At 42.2% G+C, this 25,996-nt stretch overlaps 1 protein-coding gene across 8 annotated transcripts; it reads right to left on the bottom strand.

Moving 5' to 3' along the window:
• Positions 1-8,656: 8,656 nt before the first annotated feature.
• Positions 8,657-25,806, bottom strand: pax6a (paired box 6a). Of its 8 annotated transcripts, none has more exons than XM_031565335.2 (14): positions 25,225-25,806; positions 22,981-23,121; positions 20,046-20,099; positions 19,045-19,068; positions 16,490-16,620; positions 16,000-16,035; positions 15,695-15,910; positions 15,157-15,322; positions 11,981-12,139; positions 11,705-11,787; positions 11,447-11,597; positions 11,187-11,299; positions 10,895-11,042; positions 8,657-9,967 (listed from the first exon to the last, which is right to left on the bottom strand). In XM_031565335.2, the coding sequence occupies exons 2-14, from the start codon at positions 22,991-22,993 to the stop codon at positions 9,882-9,884; spliced, it is 1,380 nt and encodes a 459-aa protein (XP_031421195.1). In that variant the 5' UTR covers positions 22,994-23,121; positions 25,225-25,806; the 3' UTR covers positions 8,657-9,881. The 8 variants fall into 8 exon arrangements, with proteins under 8 accessions (XP_031421195.1, XP_031421199.1, XP_031421200.1 ...); XM_031565339.2 differs by lacking the exon at positions 25,225-25,806 and adding an exon at positions 20,331-20,403 and having other exon boundaries at positions 22,981-23,769; XM_031565340.2 differs by lacking the exon at positions 25,225-25,806 and adding an exon at positions 20,331-20,399 and having other exon boundaries at positions 22,981-23,769.
• Positions 25,807-25,996: the final 190 nt, after the last annotated feature.

The raw sequence follows: 25,996 nt of genomic DNA, 5'->3' as shown, positions 1-25,996 counted from the left end.
TGTGCAGATGGACTTAATGAAAATCCCCCGGTCGATCGTTCCTGTCACTTACAAGTCTATCTGCAGTGCTTGCGGTGGCACTGTGATGTATATACACTCTCATTAAAGCAGATGTTCTCACGCTGGGCATGGATGAAGACAATGGTGCTAGCATGCATAGATGTGCTGTCAAAGCTACCTGCTAAAAACAGTTCTACATCATTAGATAATTCTACATTAAACTAATAAAATGAATCAACACACAAATGACAGAAAGCATTTAGAGGCAAATGTTGTTGGTTTGCCCCCAGTGTGTACATCTCTTCCACATGCATCTGTGTTGTGGGGGCTCCTGCCTGCTATAGCTCTGGCTGTACAGAGGGGTTTAGCTCCTAAACACAACAAACGGAACTGAATGGAGAATGAGGAGAGGTGCTGTGAGGAAAGACTGGAATAACCCCTCAGATACGTTGTCAGAATGCATACAGCTGTAGCATTTTCAGGCCAGTCTATCTAATCTGAAAGCAGCATTTACATACCCCCCCCCCCCCCACCCCTCCTGCCTCTACACACACAAACACACTCTTCCAGCCCCCACCCACACCAAAGCCATGCCGCAGTCTTCCCGTTCCTGCCCCCCCAGGCCAAAGCCTGCTGTGCTAAAAAATTTAACACGCGCTGTCCTGTCTGGGCCGAGCCAGGCACCATGGCATGCTGCCCCCAAGTTAGCTCTGAGCACTTCAGCCCCCCCCACCCCCCACCCCCCACTCCTCCCAAAGCCCCAAGTCAATTCTGCTGCTGCTGCTGCTGCTGCCTCTGACCAGGGCAGAATGAGGACCAATGTGGTGTCAGTTCACATGGAGCTCCTCAAAGCTCCTTGCATAACCCGCCTGCCGCCCTGAAATGGCATCAGCGTCCTGCTACTAGTGGAGGGGAAAAGGAAGAGAAACATCTTGAAAGGAAAATATCTCGGAGGGGAAAAATTGGAAACATGTTTTGATGTTCATCTGAAAGGCTCCTCAGTCCCTTTCGCATTCCCCTCCTCCCAGCCCCAGAACCACCCTATCTTGGTCGGATGAAAAGGGAGGGAGAGAGAGAGAGAGAGAGAGAGAGAGAGAGAAGGAAAAAATCAAACGCTGTTTATGTGTCAGTGTATTTGGAAGGAAGAGAAAAACAAATAGTCTGGCTTTGAAAGCGTCTGACACAATGTGGGATGGCAGATGCCATCTCTGGGCATGAACATAAAGTGGTAGTCTTGGCTGAAAATTTCAGCATTACATGCATAATAATACTGTGGTGTCAGTTGACATATGTCAGACTGTAATATGACAGGCCTCTGTTGCCAAACATGTGACAGCATTGTGAACCTATTATATGCTGATGTGCTTTGCCTTGCACACACACACACACACATATTTACATATGAGGACAATTACGATTAGAAGGATGAAGAAAACATTGCATGTAAAAGCCCAGATGTATATAATATATAATATGTTTGCATTCAACATGCCAATGGGCTGTTTGACCTGACATTTTCCCAAATATAGAGGGCCTGTTCAAATTGTGTATACAAACAAAGATGTCTTCCTGTCTGCAATGATTCCATAACCCCAAAACAGTGATTACTTTATAACAAATGTCATCACATTTCCTTAGAGGTCAGCCGGTGGCACGCTCTCACCTTTCCTGATAAAAAAGCACTCTGTGCAGATGTGGCATCTGTATACAAGTGCAGTGTCTAGGTGGCCTTTTCTGTTGTTCTGCCAGAGAGAATAAAGGGGACGTTTACTACCCAACGTTGCACCTCATGTTGGATGTGTTCGCTAAATATTTATAGTAACATTTACACAGTTATGAGGAGCTGAGACACAACGCTTGTTTTGTGAAAGGAATCAAATGGAGCGCTCTTCCCTGCTGAGCTTGATTTGTGTGGACTGCCAATGCTTGTAGATTACTCTTGTTCACAGGGATATGATGATACCAGGGCTCCCCTCACCCAATGCATTTCGTGGTCACTTCAGTGATTTCAGGGGGAGGACGGAGGGAGGTCTATATCCCACAGCTGCTAACTACATGTAGAGCATTGTGGAAGGCTAAGTCCTGCTGCAGCCGGAGAACAATGGCCAAGAAACCTTATATCTGAGGAGACTAATGCTTCTGTGCGAAACTGAATGCCGGCTAACTGTAGGGTTGAATTTCAGACCTAGAAATTAACTCAGAGGAGGGATTTGGATTTCGTCTAAGGGGTAAAATAGCTGAGAAACACGTTTTTAATTTAAGCCTCACCACTGGGAGAAAGATTCTGTGTAAGTTAGGCTTTAAATTAGACAAGACTATTCAGGCTAAAGCCCTAGGGAAGAAAGTAAAGAGAATCCAGGTAGGGAGGATTGGCTACTGTGGTCCACATCGCCAGCACTGTGTTTGGTTGAAGTTACAATGCCATCATTATATGCATTGCAAGTACACAGAAAGTGCATGTGACATTTGAAAACAAAGCAAAATGAGAACATATGAGAACAAAACGATGTTTGCGAATCAAATAGTCCAATTCCTGCCTTAATGGAACACCTATCCTAATGTAGCATAGTTCAGTTCTAGCAAAACATCATCAACAAATCCAGTCCCTCAAAACACACACAGCAGTCAGTGAAGCAGAAAATTGCCACTTATCGCTAGTATTTTCTAACATCAAAACCATTAGCATTTGCTAACACCTTTGCCTTTTGCAGGCCTGTATGTGAACAGTTATTGAAAATGTGCAGGAAAAACTCCCAGGAAAATGTGTCGTGTTAAATTAGCACCTAATGCTTCTGTCATTAGCAGCAGAGGCAGAGCTGTGGAATTCCTTTGATGGTGTTCTTATGCAGAGGTTATTTTCCCCCCTAATCTCTGTTTGGGGAAATTATGGTATTTAGGTCACAAATTATTCGCTCACATTAGTGATATAAACACAGTTAAACCTCACAAAGTCTTTAAGTTGGATCCCCTGTTGATCCCATCAGTGCTTACACGCAATCCAGTGGGCTCATACTCATATGTTTGAAGAGGCTTTTGTGCTAGCATGACTGCAAACATGTGCTCAAGCATTTGGCAATACTGCTGATCAAGTTCACTACCCAGGAGATTGTACTGACTGGTGATTGTGTGTGTACTGTATGTGTGTGTGTATATATATATATATATATATATATATATATATACGTATATCACATATCATTGTATTATTTACTGTGTATACCTACACTAGATGGAAATGTATGCATTAGAGAGATGTCCTTGCCTTGCACATGGCAATAGGGCAATGGCTTTAACTTTAAGTTTGTTTAAACACATATGTGTGGTAATATGGTAATGTAAACATTGTATTTACTTTGTCGTAGTTGTTGAGTGTAAAGGTAACTGTTAGCTGGCTCCATACAGTGTTACACTGAGTGAGTGAGTCTTGTGAAACTGTGAAACTCTCGTGTGTTGAGCTGCTTCTCCATTGCCTCCCCTGGCAGCCACAGGTGGGAGGCCCACACAAAAGACTCTGACTCAAGCGCTGCCATCTCCCTGACAGCCCTTGGCACTGCTGTGGGTCTGTCCCTATGTGCATATGTGAGAGAGTGTGTGTGTGCGTGTGTGCGTGTGTGTGTGTGTGTGTGTGTGTGTGTGTGTGCGTGTGTGTGTGTGTGTGTGTGTGTGTGTGTGTGTGTGTGTGTGTGTGTGAGAGTGTGTGTTGGTGGCGGAGGGGTGCGGTGGGGGTGGGGGTGGGGGGGCGGTTTGTGTTGGTGTTTTTATGTGTGTGTGCATATGTGTTTGGGAGCATGTGTGGAGTGTGTGAGTGAGCTTTTTCACACATGCATGTGTGCGTGTGTGGGGAGGGGGGGGGAGTCTTTGTGTGAAACATGTTCCAGACAGAGGACTCTCAAAGGCCTCTCTCTCCCTTTCTCTTTCTCTTTCTCTCTCTTTCCCTCTCTCTCTCTCACTCTCTCTCTCTCTCCGTCTCACTCTCTCTGCCATGCCCTCTGCCTTCCTCTCTGCCAGTCTATGGGGAGTCTGGCTGGGTCCAGCAGAAGCCGGTTGCTGGGTGAAGCGGGCGTGGGGCGAGGTGCTGAGGCTTGTCCTCCACCTGGCCCTCTCCCTCCATCCCCCCCCCCCCCCGCCCAAACCTCCATCTGTCACGCGCGCCGCCGTGCCGGCTCATCACCACTTCCCCAGCCAGACCCCATCGCTGTGCTGTCACCACATTGTCACTCGTCCCCTCTTACGTGCTCAAACCTGGCTGAGCCCACACTCCCACACACACACACACACACACACACACGCACACAGGGAGAGAGAGAGCCGTGGTGCAATAATCTATGAAAGGATTTGTGAATGGATGGGGAAATTGTGATTAAACACAAACAGTGTGCCAGTTGCCCTCTCTCCTGCCCACCATCCTGCAGATTCTCTGCAAAGTCTCACGTGTCAAAAATCCCATCTCGCAAATTTTGTCCCCCTCTCTACCTGTGATAAAATCATCATGGGTGACATCACTCAGGGTGACCTCTGGCGGTGCGCTGTTAGTAATATTGTACTCCAGAGGCCGCGTGCTGTGTGGGGGAGCAGTGGATAAGCCACTGCTGCGATGCGCTATTTTGGGAGGGGAGGGGGGGCGAGTATTGCGTAAAGACCACAGGAACATTTTCACGAGATGTTCCCAACCGATAACAGGTGACAAATAACGCCTCCCTGGCTTTTCCTGTTCCTGTAGCTCAACCCGTATGTTGATAATAAAATCAAGGTGCTTGGTGTGACTAATCGGGCACACACAAATAAGGTGAAGGCATTGTCTGCACTAAAAAGTTCTTTTGAGTACAAATGTCTATGAATGAAAGAAATATCAATGCTTTTACAAACTAGAAAAAATGTAACTACACTAGTCCATATCTGTATTTTTATAAGACAAGATGTACAACAAGCTATAAAATGACTGAAAACTGTAAGAAATGATGTTTTCCCAACCTGCTCATACCACACTGTAAAGACGGGAGCGCGGTCACCATAGGTACTTCAGCACATATTGAGGGTCGGTAATGAGTTGCATTTTCCTCATTCATTAGCCTTCAAAAGGTTTGAGAAGCTAATCGCCACCTCCCAGTCTTAGGCCGGCAGCTTTCCGTCTGTGGCAGACTAGTAGCGCCAGAAGTAGACTTTAGACACTCTGCCTATGAGCCTTACATGACCTCAATTTGTAGAGTGAGAGAGCAGATCAAGGTTTCAGTGTTTAGTACGTACTGTACGTGTGCCGTGCTGTTCAAGGACCCTCAGAAAGTCCCAAACACGACACTCAGTCTCACTGCCGTTGAATAGACAGCACTGCTGAGACTGAGGGTGAGGGTGACTGTCGGATCAAGTGGGCCAGCCGGCGCTCTTGTGACTCTCCAATTCACTTCTGGCCCTGTAAATAAAGCCTACCAACGGAGAGTGGTCAGGCTCCTTCATTAGCAGGATGATAAGTACCATCATGTGGACAGACAGGAGCCCTCCTCTCTCTCTCTCTCTCTCTCTCTCTCTCAGCTTGACTGGAAGGGAGCAGTGTGAAGGGGGTGTTGAGTGTGCGTGAAGTGGCTCTTACTGCCAATGACAGGCCCTCACAGGGAAAACTCTGGAGGGTGATGGAGCCTGCAGCACCCCCCCTCAGCCCCCCCCCCCCCCCACCCTCACCCAGAGCTCCACTCTAAAGCATTGTTCGTCAAGTGCCACGGGCCACCAACCCAATCCCCACTCAGACAGAACCTCTCTCTTAACCCCTTTTAACACTTACTGCATTACCTTATGTGGATTTACACACGGGGAACTTATTGAAGGGCTCTTTGTTACGACTGTTGGCACAGGGGCAGCTTGAGAGAAGATTAGTGCTGGTGTGGAACAAGCTATCATGGTAACATTCTCTCTCTCTCTCTCTCTCTCTCGCTCTCTCGCTCTCTTACCCAAAACACTTCATGCTGGCCAGTTAGGATAAAAAAAAAAAAAAGAACACGAATTACTCTGTACAAAAAGTGTCACTTGGTTGAGCGTTGAAAGGTATGTTTACTGAACGATGACTTCAGGGACTCGTGCCCATGTCTGGCTCAAGCGCTCCCTTTCGCTGTTGCAGCTGTACAGAGCCCTGAAGCGGCGGCATTGCCTCTCTTGAAGAAGCCACGTGTGGCATCATTACAGAGAACACATCTGTGCTGAACAACAGAGCAAGACAAATAATTGTGTCCTGTCATATTTAAATGCTCCTTAATGGCTGCAAAGTGACAAACTGCCCACCTCTTTATTTCTCTTTCTGACCAGCCCTCCAAACCTCCCCCACACTATCTCTCTCTCTCTCTCTCTCTCTCTCTCTCTCTCTCTCTCTCTCTCTCTCTGTTTGCTCTGCCTCTATCTCCCTTTGCTGCTGCTGTTGCCCACAGTCCTGTCACATACCGTGCATCGTTTGAACAGAGGTGATCTGGCAGAATTCAGCACACAGTCAAATGTAAACTGAAGAGGGGTCGTCACAGGCCACAGGCATCTGAGGAGCTGTGGCTTCCCCCTTGGAACATTCCTTAGAGCTAACATGTGCAACGCTATTACAGCTGATTGTATAGCATGCACAACCATTCAAGATCATTCTCCAAGCAGTTAGGAATTGAGGAAGCTCTTCTGCAAGTTTAGTTGGAGCATTGTTCCATGCTGTACATTAGAAATGTCAACAATGACTTATGTGTGTGTGTGTGTGTGTGTGTGTGTGTGTGTGTGTGTGTGTGTGTGTGTGTGTGTGTGTGTGTGTGTGTGTGTGTGTGCAGAAAGTATTTTATTTGAATGCTTTTCCCAGCCAACTATTGCAAAACCAACCAGAGAATTAGTGGAGTGCTATTGCAGTATTTGCTCTGTCTGTTAGCTGAGATCTCTTTATTAATGTTGTTTTTTCCCAAACCTTTTCCCCACAAAACTGTTCCTGACTTGATTTTACATATGAATGAGGTTTGAGGTGATCACAATGTGTTACCGAATGAAAACATGGTCGTATGTAGGGCAATCGAGGAAGGTCTCCCACAGTCACTCTGTGGCAGCCATTGCTTCTGGCTCGACTCCAGCCTTGACCTATTTTGACAGGATGTTGCCACATCTGTGACTCTTGCTTTAGGTTCAAGGCTCCATACGTGCTTGAATATATAGTAAGATGGAGGATTTCCCATACCTGAGATCTGACTCGCTGTCAGTCCTATAATATATGGATCATTGGGCTGCTATGCACAATGGCGTAATGGAATGCACCAGAGGACACTGAATGCCTGCGGTCTTTCTTCACATGCCCACACAACACTGCAGTCGCAATAGAACACTTTGTGATGAGATTTTTTTTTGATGCACTAGAATTGAGCTGCTTTCTGTAAAGAATGTCATGGCGTTTTAGAATTGGTTTCCTTCAATATGTGTTTTGGCTCAAATCATGATTGCCTGCGAGCATAATAACACAGCAAGTACACACACCATGCTTCCAGTTACTTTATTATTTATAATTATGAAATAACATTAAGATATAAAAGCTATTTGGCGCCCAACTTGTGGAGCCAAGGACCTAATATTTTTTTTTTTTTTATAAATTCAACTCTATTGATGATGTGGAGAGGAAAGCACACTAAGTTCAGATGTTTTCCATGGTCACCAGTCTTGAAGCGGAGCCTCGGAGTCCCTTAAAGATGGATTGCTCAAGCAGCAAGGACAGAGTAAGGGTTAGATATCTGTGATATCACTAATGATTTGTTCTAGCTTTAACATTGATCAGGGTTTTTTGTGCACGTCATCACCTCTGGTGGTTGTGATGACGAAGGAAAGGAAGATCCTGAAAGCTCTGGGTGTCACTATCTAGATTTCAACAGAGCATCCTTTGCCTAAGAGTAAAAATGAAACGACCAAAAACGTAAGTACTGCAAATCTGCTCAATTTCGAACACAACATTTAAAGTACAAAGTACAATGCCCAGTTGCTGAGGTTGAATGTAACAGGTTTACGCCACAAATCATTTGGAATCTTCAAGCTATTTTACTTTGCAGAGTTGAGTATCTAATTGCTTCTTTCCAGACTGAAATAACTACATAGAGGGGGAAGAGGAGGCCAATCACATGCACCTGACCTCGCTCTCTCTAGGACTTCTCTTTCCATTCCCCTCCCCGCTGGGCAGGCCAGTGAAGCAAAATAACACTTTCAGTGCTACAGTCACTCCTTCAACTGGCTCTGGATACAGGCTGGTTTTGACTGTTTTCCTCTCTCTATTTTAAGCCTTTAAGAGGGGTTTCTGTAAACGAGAGGATTAGTTATTTTCACTTATGCTAGTTGCAGTAGTTCACTGTTGTTGGTATTGCTGTGTGTGTGTGTGTCTGTGTGTGTGTCTTTATGTGAGTAGTCTGTCTAATTTTGCTACTTCCGATATGTGTAGATAGATTAGAAAGTCCGATTTAGCAATTAAACAGCAATTTGTTCACCAACTGTATTTTCCCTCCGTGCTGTGTTCAAATATAACTTTTGATACAGTTTTTAGGGGGGCAACCTATGTTTATACATCTGGTAATTGTTTATTCAAATTATATGGTTTGCAAATTGCCTCATTACAGGAGCTAAACTACTGTACTGGAAAACTGACCCGTTAATTCTTTTAAATGACATTAAATGGGAATGCTTTCGACATTGTTTAATGTTTGCCTTCTGAAATGCAATGCAATGGTTCACTGCGGCTTGTGATGTCTCAGACCACCACCTTGTAACACACAGTTGGTGTTCTCATAAATAAGACTAATATTCCACATTAAGGTCTATTCCTTGCTGATGTAAAACACTACATAAATATCTACAGATTTGTCAAAACAACACATCAAAATGTAAATAAAATTTGTGCCGTGACATACAAAGGCTTTGGTCTGGTTTTACAATCAACAATCAATTGTATCTGATATGTCCAGATGTAAACAATTTGCAAACACTCAAGTCAAAACATATGGCAAAGGTTGCTTCATCAGGCCTAAAAGCAAAATCGTTAGATTGTGTTTTAAACCAATCAACCTTGAACTGGCTGCAAGAATCTATTTATGGTAAATATGTATGAACATTTCTGAAGTATTCTGAGAAATATAAATGAAATTAACTTTATTTTAGAAATTGTTCTGGGAGACTCCTAGGGAAGACAAATACTTACATTTCGCATTTCAACATAAACAAATTGAAATATATTGAAGACACAATCTACGTTTTTTTTTTTTTCATTCTTTTTACTTTTTTAGCTATGAATTTCCTCCTCAGCATGAATGCATCCCACGTACACATTACTTCTGCCAGCAAGCTTTGGAAAAGGACTGATAAATGGACCTTCTTTACACAACTGGTGCGGCGTGGCTCCGGCAATGCCACAGAATGGCACAGCTTTCCCTCTCCAGATTCCAAGCGCGGTAAACACAATGTCAGAAGTGTTTGATATAAGCTGATAAAATGATGGCAGAACGTCTTCCTTCAAAAAGGTTCTCCTCAACAGCCGTCAAACTGTCTCAGTTGAACAGTCCATCCATTGTTGTTCTTTTTTTTCTGTCATAACATACAATTGGCCATTTACAAATACATCAAAAAAAATGACAATTTGGAAACTGAAAACAGATTTTATGATCCATTTATAACACAGGGCACTTTACAGGAGTTCTTTTTTTCTCATTTTAGTTTGTTTTGTCTTTTTTCCTTCTTCAAGTCTTCATGTCCCAAGATTCATAGAGAATGGCACAATCCCAGTAGAAAAAAAACCAATGTCCTCCTCAAGAGTCTTATGTCTCCTCTCTGGAATAAAATACTGCCACGACGCCTCCGGCTCGCAGTGAAACATCACAGGAAGGTGAGGTGGCGAGGGGAAGGGGCTCTCCTTATTGTAGTCTGGGCCAGTACTGAGACATGTCCGCTTCGCTGCCTGGCACTTGGACTGGGACTGATACTCCAGGAGAGATGAGACCTGGCAAGATAAATGAGAGAGAGAATAAATTAGCCATGCTATTTGATGCCAATGCTATTTCTGGCTTGCATTAACAATTTATCTTGCTCTGGTGATCAAAAATAAATAACAAATAACTGTGTGCCTTGCAAAAATGTCTGGGGTCCCAGTTACGGTATTTCTTAGTGTTTTACGAAGACTCGAAAGGTGGACCTTACTGAAGTTGTTTATTTTTCTATTCTGTTTCCCAAACCATCTCTAAGTAGGAAGACAAACATTCCTACATACTCCTCAACAGGCTGAATGCACACCAAAAATAAATAATACTATGCAATTCAAAATTATAGGTCGACCCAAATAAAGTCGACTGTAGGCTAGATTTTTTTGTATTCGCAAGGCATAGAAATGAATGGTTAATTCATTTATACTGATGCTTTTTTTCTTTTCTATTTAATGAAACACACAATGTAATACAACACATATCTTGGTCTTAAATCGCAGTCAACGCAATACATCCAGACACTGACACAAGATTTGTAGGCTCTAAAACTTTTGTTTATCTAAAAAATGTGCAAAGGTATAGCTAAGAGTGGTCCAGGCCAGCCTTACGAAAGTATCTCTTAGAGAAGGTCTACCCTAGCTAAGGAAACATCTTGAAAAGTCAAGGTACAGCTTAAGGTATAAGGTTCTGGGAAACGCACCCCCTGGGTTTTCCCAAAGGAATCCATAGGATAACTTTTCAGTAAATTGTTCAATGGACAATTACTTAACCATTATATGCTAGACTGCATACTTTACTATGACAGGCACAACTCCCCCATTATTTGCTCTTAGAAGTTCATGAATATATGCCTTCAGGTGGCCCATCCAAGATCTGTGTTGTTACTGTAACACGTCCACTACATATTCCAATAGGCACTGTCCCAAATCTGCTACTTTCCAGCATACCTGTTGAGCCGCCTGATGGGCCCATTGATTGGCTGTTCATATGTGCCTGCATATGAGGGGGGGTGTACGTCTCGTAGCTTCGGCCATTTACTGACGGACTGGTGGGTAACATGCAAGAGTAGGACGAGGTCTGGCTGGGCACAGGAGCCTATGAGAGAGCGAGAGAGTGAGGGAGAGGGAGAGAAAGAGAGAAAAATAAAGAACTACTCTCAACTGCAACATATAAAAAGGACATACACACATCTTTCACACAGACATATCTCCCATGCGATATGCGTGGAGAGAAACTTACTTGCATAGGCATGCTGTTGCCCATTGTGAAGCTTGGCATTGGGGGCAGGGCACTGTATGTGTTTGTGAGAGCTGTGTCTGGTCTCCCCAACATGGACCCTGATGTGAAGGATACTGAAATGAAGTGGGGAGAAACAGGGGTTGGAATTAACATCTAATTCATCCTTTTAGACAGTTATTTTTCTGGGAAAGCCAACAACAACTGCTGTTTGATTACATTATTCATCAAAGCTATTAAGAGCCTTTTTTGTGAGTAATTACCTGGCGTCGTAGGTTGTGGTATGGGCTGGTAGACGCTGGTATTGAAGCTGCTACTGATTGGTATGTGGCTGGAGGAGTTGCTGGCTTGCCGTCTCTGGTTACGGAGCTTTTCTTCGCGTCGCCACTTCGCTCTTCTGTTTGAGAACCACACCTGCAGCAACAAAGGTCACCAGATTAGCTTAGCACTCACCAATCACGTGAGATTCTCATGCATGCCCTTGGAAAGAACTGTTGGGTTGAGTGAAAATTCAGCCTCACCTGTATTCTGGCTTCAGGGAGGTCGATTTTGGCTGCGAGCCGTTCCCTGGCAAACACGTCGGGGTAATGTGTTCGTTCGAACTCTGAGGACAAGATTGAATGAGAGCGGTTAAACGACCACAGTGGTGGGCAGACCTCAAAGAACCAATGGAAATGATTTCAATGGGTAACCCTTACTTGTTTGTCAAGTTAAACCTATGGGAAATTGTAACATTTTCCCCTTTGCATTCAGTGCTTATTCAAGGGAAGAAAGTCTTGGCGTTATTCAAGCTATACCTTTCTCGAGTGCTTCGATCTGCTCCTGCGTAAATGATGTGCGATTCCGTTGCAATTTTCGTTTGAGCTGAAGCCTCATTTGTGTCTCTTCGGAGTCCTCCCCGTTTGAACTTATCGAGTTTGTGTTCTCCCCTCCCCCATCTGACTGCTGGCACCCATCTGCAACAACAACAACAACAACAAAAAAAACAAGAGAAAATCAATACAAACAGCTACTACATCTCTAAAGAGATTCTATCCTCTAAAGCTTAACAAAATGTGATTATTTGTGGGCAATGAACATAAAATTCCTCCTCCCTTCTTTGTCACCAAGCCTTTATCACCTAAACAGATGCTTCTTCAAATGTGGAGTACTTGGGACCAAAACATACAAAAAGCAGGGTGCAGCACTTTGAAATATTGTGGGAAAATATTTCAAGCAATCTTGCTGCCTCAACACAGATCTTTTATCACCACCAGACAAAAGCTGGTGAGCCCAAGGGGTTTACAGAAATGTGACAAAATGTGGTAAAACCTTTTCAATCCCTCTGAAATGTTTTAAAACCCCAAACTTTCCCCCCTCCCTTCAGCAGACGGGTTCTTCAATTGTAGCCACCATATGGGCGTTTGTAGACCCATTGAGATGACCACCAACACTTGAATAGAAGGAGCTGCTTTTCACAATGACACAATGCCGGAGGAGTAAGGGAAACTATTAAATACTCGGCCCGAGAAGGGTTGGCAAACTTTCGTGGGCAGAATTTTGAGGACACAATTGCAGGAGGCGACAAAAGGATTCTCCTTAGGCATGCAGTGCTCTTCATTGTAGCACAAGGATTCCAGTCAACAGACTTTTCAGCTCAGTATGTTAACCTTTATGCATGGCCATCATTAATCACTGTCCCCTGGGCTGGTCTGTTCAATGCCACTTGGGATTTATGCCTTCTATAGGCAATGAGAGAAAAACAGCCCAGGGGACACTGAATGGGACATCTCTATATTCAGTCCCAGTTAGCTAAATAAAAGGGACAGGGAAGCCAACTGTGAGTTGATAAGCCTCAACCTGCTGCCTTGTTGGACGTGAGTATAACAGCAATTTGCTCAATTACACCCGCTTGAGTGACATTATGCAGATGATATGATATTTGCCGTACGTTAGCCGTACCTTTAACTGATTCAGACTCTATCTGTTCTGTCCATTCACACGCAGTGCTTTAAAGTCTTCCTCCAAGTTTTTTTAATGTGCACATGCTAATTTACATAGTGAGGAGACGTGCCACGATAAAGGATGGTGCTTGATCAATGAAAGTGTTTTTTTTACGCTGTTAATAAGTGTCAAGTATTTTAAATTGTTTAAGTATTTTGACCAAATGTAAAACAACCAGCAAAAAAAAAGGCTAAATGTGGTCAACATAATAAAATAATGGAAAACAACAGTTCTCACACGTGTTTCGTTAAAAAAGAAAAACACTGTATAAACACATGACACAAATACACGTTATTCTTCCTCTTACAGCTCTCCTGTTGAGACAGGTCAAATGTAAGCTTGTGATATGTAGAAGCTACAACTTCCTCAGACTACCCAAAAGAAGGGAATGCACAACCCACTCTATCCCACAGTCACACAAGCAATTATTTGGAAGTTTGTTGGCTTGATTTAAGAAAGACTCCAAGGACCGGAGTGATGTTTGATTGCTGAGGGGATCAAGTGCTCCAAAAAGATAGTGAATGGAATGCAACATCTTTTAGCCATAGACAGTGTGGGGGGAAATAACTTTGGGCTGTTTAAAAGCCAAAGCGCCGTAGCTCCATAGAGGAGAACATGTCATGCCAAAGAAACCATGAACTCATCTACTCAAATCCTCATCTCCACGCACACACACACACACACACACACACACACACACACACACACTGGTATGCAGTGACACTTCTCAAGCCCTGTCAGTCTCAATGAATTCACTGCTTTATTCACTGTTGCGTGGCATTTATCAGATTGAGACAATATTTGCTCCCCTCTGAGACATCACTATGCTGTATGCCGTAATGGGCCCTTCAAAGCCTCGCATCAAGTCAAAACAATATATGCACTTATGCATCCTTTAGTAACGTACAAAACCGCACTTATCTGTGTAAGGCCAACGTTGTTATTATATTATTATTATTATTGCTGTTAATAATCATAATAATAATAATAATGGTGATGACGAATGATGATGGTTTTAACTTCTTATCATTTTTATCTTGCACAAGGATTGTTGAATGTTATTGTAATTGTTACTCAATGACAGTGAAATGTACCACATTCAGCACCTTATGAACAGATGCAATTGAATTGCCCTATATTGTAACACACAAAAATAAACGCTCAAGCAAGCACAGTCTTTAAAGTCCAGCCAATAAAATGTATAGTTCCTCATTGAAACCGGGTTGTTGTCTTGCTTTTGTCAAAAAATCCGATACGCAGGCAGATATTATATAGAGGCCAAAAAACTATCCTTTCCATCTTTGAGGTGTCCATCTTACATTGTTAAGGTCTCTAAAAACTGACATATCTAATTGGCAAGTGGCGCCATATCGTGTGCAGAGGTCTCCAGTGGAACATTTCTACAGCTGTCTCCTCAAACGAGACGTTTATTCATGTCGCCTTAATGAGAAACAAAACGTTCTCTAATGAGCAATTACATAGCGACAGAACCGTTCCCATAACAAATTCTTGCGTGTGACAGAAACATCCTTTGTACAACAGCGATCCCGCACACTGCTTTGTGTTTTTTTTTTTTTTCATCCTCGGGCAAGTTGAGTAAGGGGGTGATAGAAAGAGGGGCAACAAAATGCGGGATGGGTACTTGGCCTATTCCGACCACACAGTTAGTTAATTTACTATAGGGCGCTAAAGACAAGTCCAAAAAACTAAACAAAAACGAAAAGTGGCAACAGAATAGAAAGACAGTAACCTAGCCTCGATCTTTTAAGGGCCTTTGCAGGGGGTAATCCAAATCCATTTCGATCACAATAATTACTCATTTATTCAAACTTAATCATTTTGATTATAGGCCTTGTATTTAGAAAACGTGGCCTATATAGGCTGCATAGCATAATACAATTGTAAGATAACAAAATTATAAAAAAGATTAAAAAGGTCGCATACAGCAGAGAATTTCTTTTCACCACCTCGAAGAAACAACGCTCCATACCTTGATTGGGCTGTCCTGGCACGGAGGTTCCGGGGTACCAGCCCGGTCGGGTCCCCCATGTCCCCGTCTGACCGTTCAGCATTCTCAGCTTCTCATACATGCCATCTGCGCCCATCTGTTGCTTTTCGCTAGCCAGGTTGCGCAGTACTCTGTTTATCGATGACACCTGAAAGGCGAACCCAAAAATGCCTCACATTAATTAAAGAGCACAACCCGTGTTATGATGGCACGTCGGCTTTCCAACTGCATACCCCCCTTCACTGCATGCTTGCACACTCAATGGTTTAGATAAGACACGCACATAATCTAAATCGGAACTATGTCGGTGACCAACGGAACCCATCCCTCTCAAGGTCACATAAGAGCATGCATAGGCTCCAAGACACAATATCTCTCTCGTTTATTATTTAACATTTTTCTATCTTTATTATATTTACATATAATTGCTTATATGTGCACGCACAATTTGCAGGATGCTGTTTAGGCCCTGTATGAATTATGGATTATAGTCTATAGGAACGCACATTGGTGAACTTACACTTGGTATATTATCGTTCGTACAGGTGCCCTCTGATAGCAGTCTGTCTCGGATTTCCCAGGCGAAGATAGATGGGCACTCCCTCTTATACTGGGCAATTTTGCCGACCACCTCGGGAGTTGCTACTCTTGGTTTACTTCCACCGATTGCTCTAGGTCTGATGGAGCCTGTTTCATAGTATCTGCCCAGGATTTTACTCACACACCCGTTCGACACCTAGATAGAAAACAATAGACACAATTCACATACATTATTTAAAACTAGTATGAAATATAAATTTATTCTTCAAACAACGATAAGCTTACGTTTTCATTGTCCAGCACTTTTGCATCAGCATGGGTCTATAACACAAAAATATGCCTTGAGTGGTTGAGAGCTTATGCAATTCAAAAAATATTTTTTTAAATATTGTGAGGTATCTTTAGGTAGCCTAATGTACAACACGGGTCGTTTTAATTTAAACAATAAAGGCTAGGGATAGAATTTGACTTTGGAGACTATACCAACCAACTTACATAATACGTGTCCCATAATGAATTATTAATTTAGCAATTACCCCACGTACTGAATTTAAATTAAATATTCGTGATATATAATAATAGTATAAACTGCCACGACAGGGGTCGTCAAAGTCTTTGCCAAAGTTGCTGGTGTAGCCTATTTGAGTACCATCCTGTTTTGTATAAAACAGAAAAGAATAGCTCGTTTAAGCGAGCATAAGAAAATAACAAAAAGAACCAAATCTGTCAAATACATTGAATCTGACCGCCAGACAAAAGAATGTAAACTCGTCACCTGCAAAATCCTGGATATGTCACACGGTCGTGCACCGCTGTGGGCGAGCTCCACTATCTTCTGTCTGGTGGAGTCGGGTAGCGGTCTGCCGTTAACGAAGACCCCGCCAAGCTGGTTCACTCCGCTGTGACCTGAACATTAACAAGAGCAATATGCGCTTAATTTCAGACAACACCGAGAACAGAGTGTCCCGACAAATAAAAAGCCTTCCCGATGTAGTCAAATGTGAGCTTTTAGTGCAGTTATGCAAAAAAATCAAAGTTTTCAAGCTTTGCAGGCGCTCATAAACACAACTAAGCATTCACGTAGGAAAACGAGAAATCACTTGAAAATGATCATAGCACCTAATTATGCTATTGTTTGTCCGTCATATGTTCGTGTCTCCTCTCCAGATGTGCACGTAATATCATTAATATCATCTTATTATAATTACATCTGAACAACACTGTGAATAAGCATCAGCAGTCTGGTATGATCTCGACCAAAACATCTCCAGCCCGCTGAGCCCAGATTTGCACATCTTTTCACAGCCTTAACCGGATCAAATAACACAGAGCTATTTAAGAAGCTGCATTACATCGTTATACGTTGTATATAATGCAATGGTTTAAATAAGCAACTCAACCGCTAATTACCATGAGCTTCCACAACCACACATCAACTTTTTAGCTTCACAATTTTAAACTTTATATTAAATCATGTAAACAAATTATTTCATGCGGATTAATCAGCAATAGCGGAATAAAACTCTATAAGCACCAAACCTGAAGCCAAACTGGAAAACGAGTCTCCCTGGTGTACAGTATGTTTGCTCTAGTTCTTACGTCCCTTCCCTTCGAAGCCTCCCGTTAAATTGACTCCGAGAGCACAAGCTCCTTAGCAATAAATAAGCTCCAAATATAGAAGAGGGGGAAAATATGATGAGCCTGCCTGACATTTGTCTTTAAAATAAAGCTAGCTGCACGTCAAGTTTGAGCTTAATTTCTGGAAATAGGCGGAAGTCGCCCTGGATCATGCATGGAAGGCTAATTGAAAAGATCAGTTGGAGCACTTGTGGCAGGCATGTCACTTTATGACACCGCTCTGCTTTTGAAAATCGCATCGTCACGACAAATAGTAGCATGATAAAACGACCCTTTCTGTCTGGATTTGGATATCACTCAGACTAAATTGGACTCTACTCATTTACCCTTCAAGGGAAGCTTCATTTTAAGGTAGCCAGAGGCTGTGCGCAGGCACGGTGCCGGGAACGCGCGTCTCCCTTAATATATTAAAAGTGACATCCTTTTTTTTTTCAAGCGACAAACCCACAGCTTATATTTACACTTGCGCGGTCTACATGAAGCTATTTGTTCTGTTATTTGTTATTCAGAAACATGTTATTAGAATAACGAAACGGACGAGAACACAGAAGCAGCTGAAAATAGTACAAATAGCTATTGAGTCCAAAGTGAATTTAAAAATAATTTTACGTCAATTACAATCTATAACAGCTGTTCTGGAAAACTGCGGATGGTGTTGTGCATAAGTAGCAGAGAGTCTGCCATTAGAGTCAAAATCCACTAGCATGTCTTTATTGGCGGGTTAATCTAGGACAAGATTGAATCAATTGTTTTTTTGCTTAATGTCAGCAGGGATAGGCTAAGCATGTGGTAGATTTATAGGCTTTGGGACTCCGTGCTCTAAAATACAACCATTTGTGCGCTGTAGCACTTTGATCAGGATATAAAATAAAACTCGAAAGGTTAAGTCTTAATCATTATATAATTCCCCAAGGTGAGCGGTGTCGATCACGCCCAGTGGCAGTGATTGTGCGCCGTGTATTCTATTGCAAGTCAATTAATAGGAAAACATATGGTGTCAATTTGAAGGCTCCCTTCCACACACACCCAGGAGTTATTCACACAAAGCCCCGAGAACCAACCTCGACCTTTAAACAAAAACTAAAAGGCCTCATCCTTATCTCCCCAGTCACATGTGGCAGAGATCGCATACCGCAAAATTGTGACAACATTAATGCGACACACGAATCAAAGAAAAACAAATCTATCACTCTTGGTACTGTCTCTGAAGTAATTGTTTCATATTTCACTTAAATAAAATACACCACAACCGCCTAATGGGGCTAATAGATATTTCCACCTATCTTTCTGCTTGGCACTTTTACATCACAAAAATGAATGTATATACTGAATCATGACAACATGCCTAAAACTAGTAGAACGGTAAATTCTTAATAACTAAATGTTTGTTCTTGTATGCAGCAGTATGAAACATCACATCACTGCGTTATTGCCAACAGTATGTCCTACTTCAGATGACCTAGATTTGCAATGCTTTGTTAGGACAGTTGTCTTTAAAGTGTTGGAGTTGCTTCTCTCTTAAAGACTTACACCTATGAATTAGGTAAAGGATTAGGCCCTGTTTGCAAAAAGAAAATAATTGCATGGTGTATGGTACAGAGCCAGGCAATACAAGAATATTAGCATATGAAAACATCTTACAGCACAGACGGGTCATTCAATTAAAGAAAATGAGGAGGGCATTCCACACACCTTCGTTACAGATGTCATACACCTCTTGTCCAGCATTAAGAAAGAAAATAACGTCTCATTTATTATTATTCTGCCAACCAAATAAGTAATTATAATTTATTTAGCAGCTTCTCTTGCATTTTAAACAATTCCCTTTGACTCACTGCAGTTCATATTCCCTGTCTACCCGTAGCCTATCACTTAATGTATTATCCAGCCATATTATTTCACTCCCACACTGTTTCGGACTCAAATCTACATAAACACTATTATAAATGTTCCATCAGATTCATGCAATGTCAATTCCTTCTAGTTAATGGATTGGGTGGGTTGGCAGCCAATCCTAACATTAATTCAGACGATTCTGCAATTATTTAATGTCAAGTCAAGCAGAAACTCTCTCTCCCTATCACTCTCTCTCTCTCCCTCTCTCTCTCTCTCTCTCTCACTCACACACACACTCTGTATCCCTCTGTGTGTGTGTAGGTGATTTTGTTTACATGCTTAATCTTAACTAAGCCTAGACTGTATATGTCCATGTTTGACATACAGCTTTTAACATAACATCACATTGAACTGAAGGTGCATAAATTGTCTGTACTGCGGTTCAACCAAAATAGGCATAATCCACAGCATGCAGCAATATATTAGCATTTCTTCAGACTTCTATTCATTAAAAACAAGTTATTTAAACAATTATCATTTCCACATTTTAAGAGGAAAAAAATCTCAATTGTAGAACAAATACTAAATCTCACTTGCCAAAGGCAAGTCAACTGTAAGGGTTATGCTCATGACATTCCAACCCATTTTAAGGTGCACTCTCTACACACCTTTCTGAGCTGCTGACGATCTCTGTTCTACCCCTTACGCTGTGTGAGACATGGAAGGCTATCCGGAAATGTAGCATGCTTTTCTAGCAGATCCTCTCAAAACAGACGTCCAACCCTTGTCATGCATGTCATATCAACGAGTAAAATCATTGCTTAGAACACAGACCCAAAATAAGAATAATCACTTACTGTTTTGCATCATGGAGGCAACGCCAGACTCCCACGTGGCCCGGTTATAGTATTCTATTAGTCATGGAGAAAAAAATAATCATGATCAGAATTGACATTCTGCAACACTAAAAAATATTACATTTGTGAGGATATGCCGTATAAGTCAGTGTACTTCAGTCGTTGTACATATTTCATCCTCTAATATTAAATTTAATTTCCTATTGTACGTAATGGGCACACAGCCCAATGCTGTGTTTTCACAAGCATTAATATTTTGTGTGTATATCCAGCATTTAAACTTGCCTGATAACAGTGTTGACTGTCCGCTTAAAACAAATTAAAGATTCTCATCTGCTTCTCACTAGTTAATATCTTCCTAGGACAAAGCAAAACATTTTATTAGTACACCTTCTCTTTGCATAACCAATCCTAGATTTTATTTTACACTTTATACCCATTGAATCGAAATGCTTATGCGAAGTCGTCATAACCACCTGTGTTGCGAATATTGGAAATTAACTAAATAATGTTTCTTGCCTGGACCATTTATTCTCCCTTACATGTTTACACCTGCTACAACACATTTATGTGTCACCCCCTAAACCGATCAGCGGAACGAGTCCTATAAAATCTTGGCTTATTATTGCTTTTAACTTCGAAGAAACCATCACAGTGGCGGAATCTTTCGTTCCTTTCGGCATATTTATTAAACTTCAAATGAGGTGATATACTATTTCTCCTGTACTTCACATGCACTCGTACAATGACACACGCTGTCTATCTCGCCTGGCTGCGCTGAAAAAGTAGACCCGGGAGGGGGTGAAGGCTCTCCAACAAAGCCCGCTGAATTTTAACAATGGCTTCCTTTCTGCTTCTACACCAAAACCCAGAGAGTAAAACCCCGGCTCCCTAACTAGCTACACAGCTTCAAACTAAACGTACCAACAACTCTCAGAAATACAAAGAGCTGGGGGGAGAACCCCTCCCTCTCCCGCAAGCCAGCACAACACACTCCCCTCCCCGCCATAGCCCCACTGCTGCTTGCCATGACCTGGTGCCCGTATCCCAATGCTTTTTTTGTCTGTCTCATTTCGAGAAATAGAAAAGTAATTTCTTGTTATAAATATCTCGAGGTAATTGTGTTACTGGTGTGTGTCGTTAGCGGTTGTAAAAAGACACAACAGCTCAGTGGGGCGCTCATTTGGGTAAAAGACAATCGCAATAAAGAGCCATTCAATACATTTGCCGAGAAGGAGGCCACTGAAGAAGGAGTCCTAGCTTTGATTTTCTTCCTTTTTATTAACTCCTTTCTCAACCTATGGAGAAGCAGGGTAGCCTATATTTACAGTAACACTGCAGCCTTTACAGAACTCTGAAACCAGGGCTTAGATCTAGGAATTATTTTAAATGTGCATACATTGACGTGCAAATAAATAAAATAAAAACGAATAGAGAAGTTTCCTGATTTATATGTACACACCGCAGGCCATATCCCATCTTACTTTGTTATTATTTGTATTAATACAAAGTATAAAGCTATAGTAGGCCTATCAAGACTGCATTGACTTACATAATATCTCTTCAATAACTTCTAAATTGTGCGTAATGTTGCACATGCACATGGCTTTTCAGATATATTGTATTTTAATCCAACTTCCTCACAATCCTACTGTTTTAAAAATGGGAAGTGATAAATTACACACATTACACTCCTCTTCCTTTCATTATGAACCCAAGTTGATGTATCCACTCTGGCGTTGTCGCATATCAGAAGTTTGTGTATAATCGTCTGTTTTAAGGGTGCAGCCTCAATTGCCTGGGCCTAATCTGCATTTTCACCCATTCTAATCCGTCACATCAAGGGTGTTAATTAAAGACGCTTATTCAGGCCTGGACATTCTGCTCACATTCATGTACAGAAATAATATCCTCCTTGAATGTTAAACACAACTATACATTATTATTGTTGTTTTTAATATTATTTATAGTATTGTTGTTGTTGTTCAATCAGCATTATTGTGATGTTGGCACATGTAGAGATATTTTTAAATAGCAAACATGAATGTGGTCTTTCCTTGACATCCATAAACAAGTATGAATATTTGCAGTAGCAGTGCTTTTTGTTACTGCTACCGTTCTGTCGGTGGACGTAAACAGACACCTTGATCATTCTAAAAGCCAAATAATAGCATATTTTAATATATTACATACACATCAAATGTACATCATGTTAACTGTAACCCTATACTTTCTTTATTTTCTTATCTTGATATATTACAAATGTCTTCGTGTTTGTTTATAATAGGGTCTTTGTTCAAGTTATATTTTAAAATGAAAATGTAACTTGTGAGGAGCCAACGTTTTTCATAACTATGTCAGAAAAAATACCAAGTTCATGGTACACTTTTGTGATAGCGCACACAGAATCTGACTGCGTGATTCAAGCTGACATCTTCTCTTCACCGGGTCAATGAGTCTCCCTTTCTCTGGACCGATACTGTAGTGGCCTAATGTGATTTTCTTACCCTCTTCTGTCATATATAAGGATTGCTCTGCCGCAAAAAACTACATAATACACAAGCTGTAGAGCAGTAGAGTCAACAAACAGCAATGACAAGTCTCCTCAGCGAACAAGTTGTTTCTCCATTTGACCAACATGGCCAAGCAAGCTTTAAAAACTTCTTAACACCCAGACACCAATTGCCCTCACAGTGCAAATGATTATCTCATGTGCCAATCACGATATACATTTAATTTTAAGTGTATCCCTGAAAGTAGTCTTCTATTTTATTGTGTGTTTGCATGTGTGTGTTCGTCTGTACGCGTGCTCACGCCACCGTGAGCGGGTGAGTGCGTTTTTGTGCGAGTATAAACACTTCTGTGTCGAACAGTACCTTAAAGCGCACCGTAAAAACACACAAAACTGTATAAAAGTCCAAATGCTGTAACTTACCTTTCTGTGGCATGTTGAAAGGTCCAACCAATGCCGTTTTGGCAGTTCTCAGCGCGAAAGAATCAGAGTCGTGGTGGATAAGCTCTTCAATGAGTTTATCTTATATAATTTCCAATTGATCACGGACAAAGATGGAAATCCCTGCGAAGGAAACAGAGATTGACAATAAAATGGAATGTCAGGACTGCGCGAGACTGAGAAATGTACGCTCGTGGGCGAGAGAGAGAGAGAGAGAGAGAGGGAGAGAGAGAGAGCGCGCACCTACGCTGATTGGTGATAGTACTAGTGCATTAGTGTATGTGTTCCTGGTTTCTGCCTCAGCCTCGCCTCCTCTCCTCTTCAGTGGCCCATTAGCGGAGCCTGACCTCTGTCATCATATTCCAGCAAAACACTTCCTCCTGCTCAGATGCCAGAGCGGGAAACTGGGCAGAGCCAATGCAAGTTTTTTTTTTCCAGACCTAACTAATCACACATGCAAATACTCTTTTCAACCTCTATATATTGCTTCGCGAAATACTATCGGATTCTATGCGAGCTCTCTATTGGAAGGGATAGCACAGAGGGTTCCCAAGAACTACCACAAAAACTCTGGAATGCAGCGGCGCTTTTACCGTAGTAACCCTGAACCCTGAAGTTACGGACAGAACGTGATTGTGAACAAAATATACGCGGTTCCCTACATTAACCCCATGCAATCTGGGGATTTTTACTATTATTATACCGAAGTGTAATTTGTTTACATAAATTAATGCATGAAAACCAAGTCGCAGTCTAACCGATATGTCTTGTGCCGTTTTAGATGTAATTTACGGGGTTCAACGCAGTGGTTAAAATGAGTGAAAATCTGAAGGAAGGACATGCAAATATATTCTTTCTCAAGAACGTGCAGAATAAGAGCTCAATTAATTTGCTCCACCAGTCAGCGAATTGGGTTACAAGAGGAATCACAAACTTTCTACACGTGCCATTGTTGACTATGTGACATCACTCTCTGGCACACTGGCTGTTTGCGCATCTGCAATTGACCTTTCTTTTAAAACAAACAAAAACAATAGTTGGGTACACCCCCAAGAAATGGTGTCACGTCTGTTCACGGAATGGGAATATCATAAAAGCAATGGGTTCCTTAGCTATGGCCACACACCCGAACTACATTTGTTGATTGCTTGGGCATTAACTTCACTTCGGTACACTCCAAAGAAACCCCTCCGCGCACGCATTTGAGGTTACATTTGGAGCCACGGTCCCAGCTAGAAGTGTTCCAATCATTTGTTCGAAAGAAATAGACTCTGGGACGTGGAATAAGAAATGAGAAGAGGGAGGGGCTGCTGCATGGTGGGGAAAAGAGGGTAAAAATGTGTTGGAACGCACGAAGCATAAAATGAAGTCCTGGGCGCATACACTTGGCTTCCTTTGACATGTTAAAAGTGCTAAAAGTCGGAGATCATCAATAAACTATCCCGAAAGTGAATAAGACTCCTGACAACCATTGCATTGCCGACTAAACTACAATGAGGAGACAAACGACACTGCCAAAGAGTTTGCATCGCAATGAATGGGTGGCTGAATAGGAGCCGGATAATGAGCTGCCGAGACCGTCATGCACTGTCATTTCTCGGGTCCTGCAGTGAGACCCCGCCACATCGCCTAATATTTCCAAATAATCTTCCTATCCCTTGAGATCCGAGCTCCACGCTGACGGGTTGCAAACTTGCTTCGTCGCACACGGGTTTACTGGATGAAAACAATTATGTCAAGCATAAAGAGAGGTTATCACTGACGTGAAAGAATTTCCATTTGTATAGTCTACACACCCATTAAACACAGAAGGAAATGTTTCCGCTGCAATTTGGACTAGGAGCAGGTTCAGTTTTCCTTCAGAAAAGAGATAAATACCTCTCATTTATCTTCTTTAAAAAGCCCAAAAAGTAGCCCAATTGAGCTAGCCTGACGCAGGCCTATAGCTTAAAAAGTTCAATGGCATAACAAATTAATTTGAAACTAAACTAAATTTGAAACGTCGATTGGTTTCATGCAGTTTGTGCACTTCTGCTAGTAGCCTTTACATTAGTTCCATTATATGCATTTCCCTCCACACCATTTAAAACTTTCGAATTCGACATTTCGAATTGAATGACGTCTACTAAAATTCCCTTTCCCGCTCTGGTGCACACTCTCGAAAGACTGAGACATCATGCCGTGCATCACACTCAAACTAAGTTTGTTGTCTTATTGTGTACAAACCCGATTCCTTGTTCTTCGCTCCCACTGACAGGGAAGATCCCACATAAACCTGTTGTACCAACTCTCAGTAAACAATGGACCCAATGGATTGTTTATGTCTTTGGAGTGCTGTAATCCGCCCTGCTGTCTTGTGTTTGGTAACTCTTGTTAGAAAAAAAAACCTCGAGTCGAGTATTGGTAGGCCAAGTAGGTTAATCGAGTGCTTGATTGAAGATGAGGCCGTCTTGAAGCATTGGTCGAAAAATTAGTGGCATCCCGTTTTACACACAGACCAGAGAAAGCTCCTGGAACAGCTTTTGTAATTCTGACTTGGCTATCAATTAGAACAGTTCGGATAAGCTGCCAGCGGTATGAGGCCTTGCAGAAAGAATCAAAGCTCTTCGCTATTTTCCCTAGGGCAGAATGATCTCAAGCCCCCTCTAAAAACTTTTAAAGAAAAAAAATATATAGAAGGGGTGGGGACTGTGGATGAATGACGCTGACGTCATCCACGAAGAGAGGAGGATGAGAGAGAGAGGGGGAGAGCGAAAGCATCAACGATAAAATGCGGTGGTACAGACGCGAAGTTACCATGAGATCTAAAAGCCCCCCCCCCCCCCCCCCCCCCCCCCCCCCAAAAAAAACACAAATAATCTGACTAATATGTAACAAATGGACCATTCTCAAAATGTTTCGTACAGGAGGATGCCGGTGAACGGGATGAATTGTAAACCGAAGTGTGTGTACAGAACACGTGGGTTCGCTGGGTAACTGCATCTTTCAACATAATGTG

The sequence above is a fragment of the Clupea harengus genome, chromosome 3, assembly GCF_900700415.2.
Source record: "Clupea harengus chromosome 3, Ch_v2.0.2, whole genome shotgun sequence".
Taxonomy (NCBI): domain Eukaryota; kingdom Metazoa; phylum Chordata; class Actinopteri; order Clupeiformes; family Clupeidae; genus Clupea; species Clupea harengus.
This window is presented reverse-complemented; position numbering and strand designations above follow the sequence as displayed.

Coding starts and splice junctions, on each gene's coding strand:
- pax6a (XM_031565335.2), bottom strand. Junction 16,621..19,044: donor GTATGACATCTGTAACGAAG/GTGTGTGGAATG, acceptor GTTAATGTTCAG/GTCACAGCGGAGTGAACCAG. Junction 11,788..11,980: donor GATCGAAGCACTCGAGAAAG/GTATAGCTTGAA, acceptor TCTTGTCCTCAG/AGTTCGAACGAACACATTAC.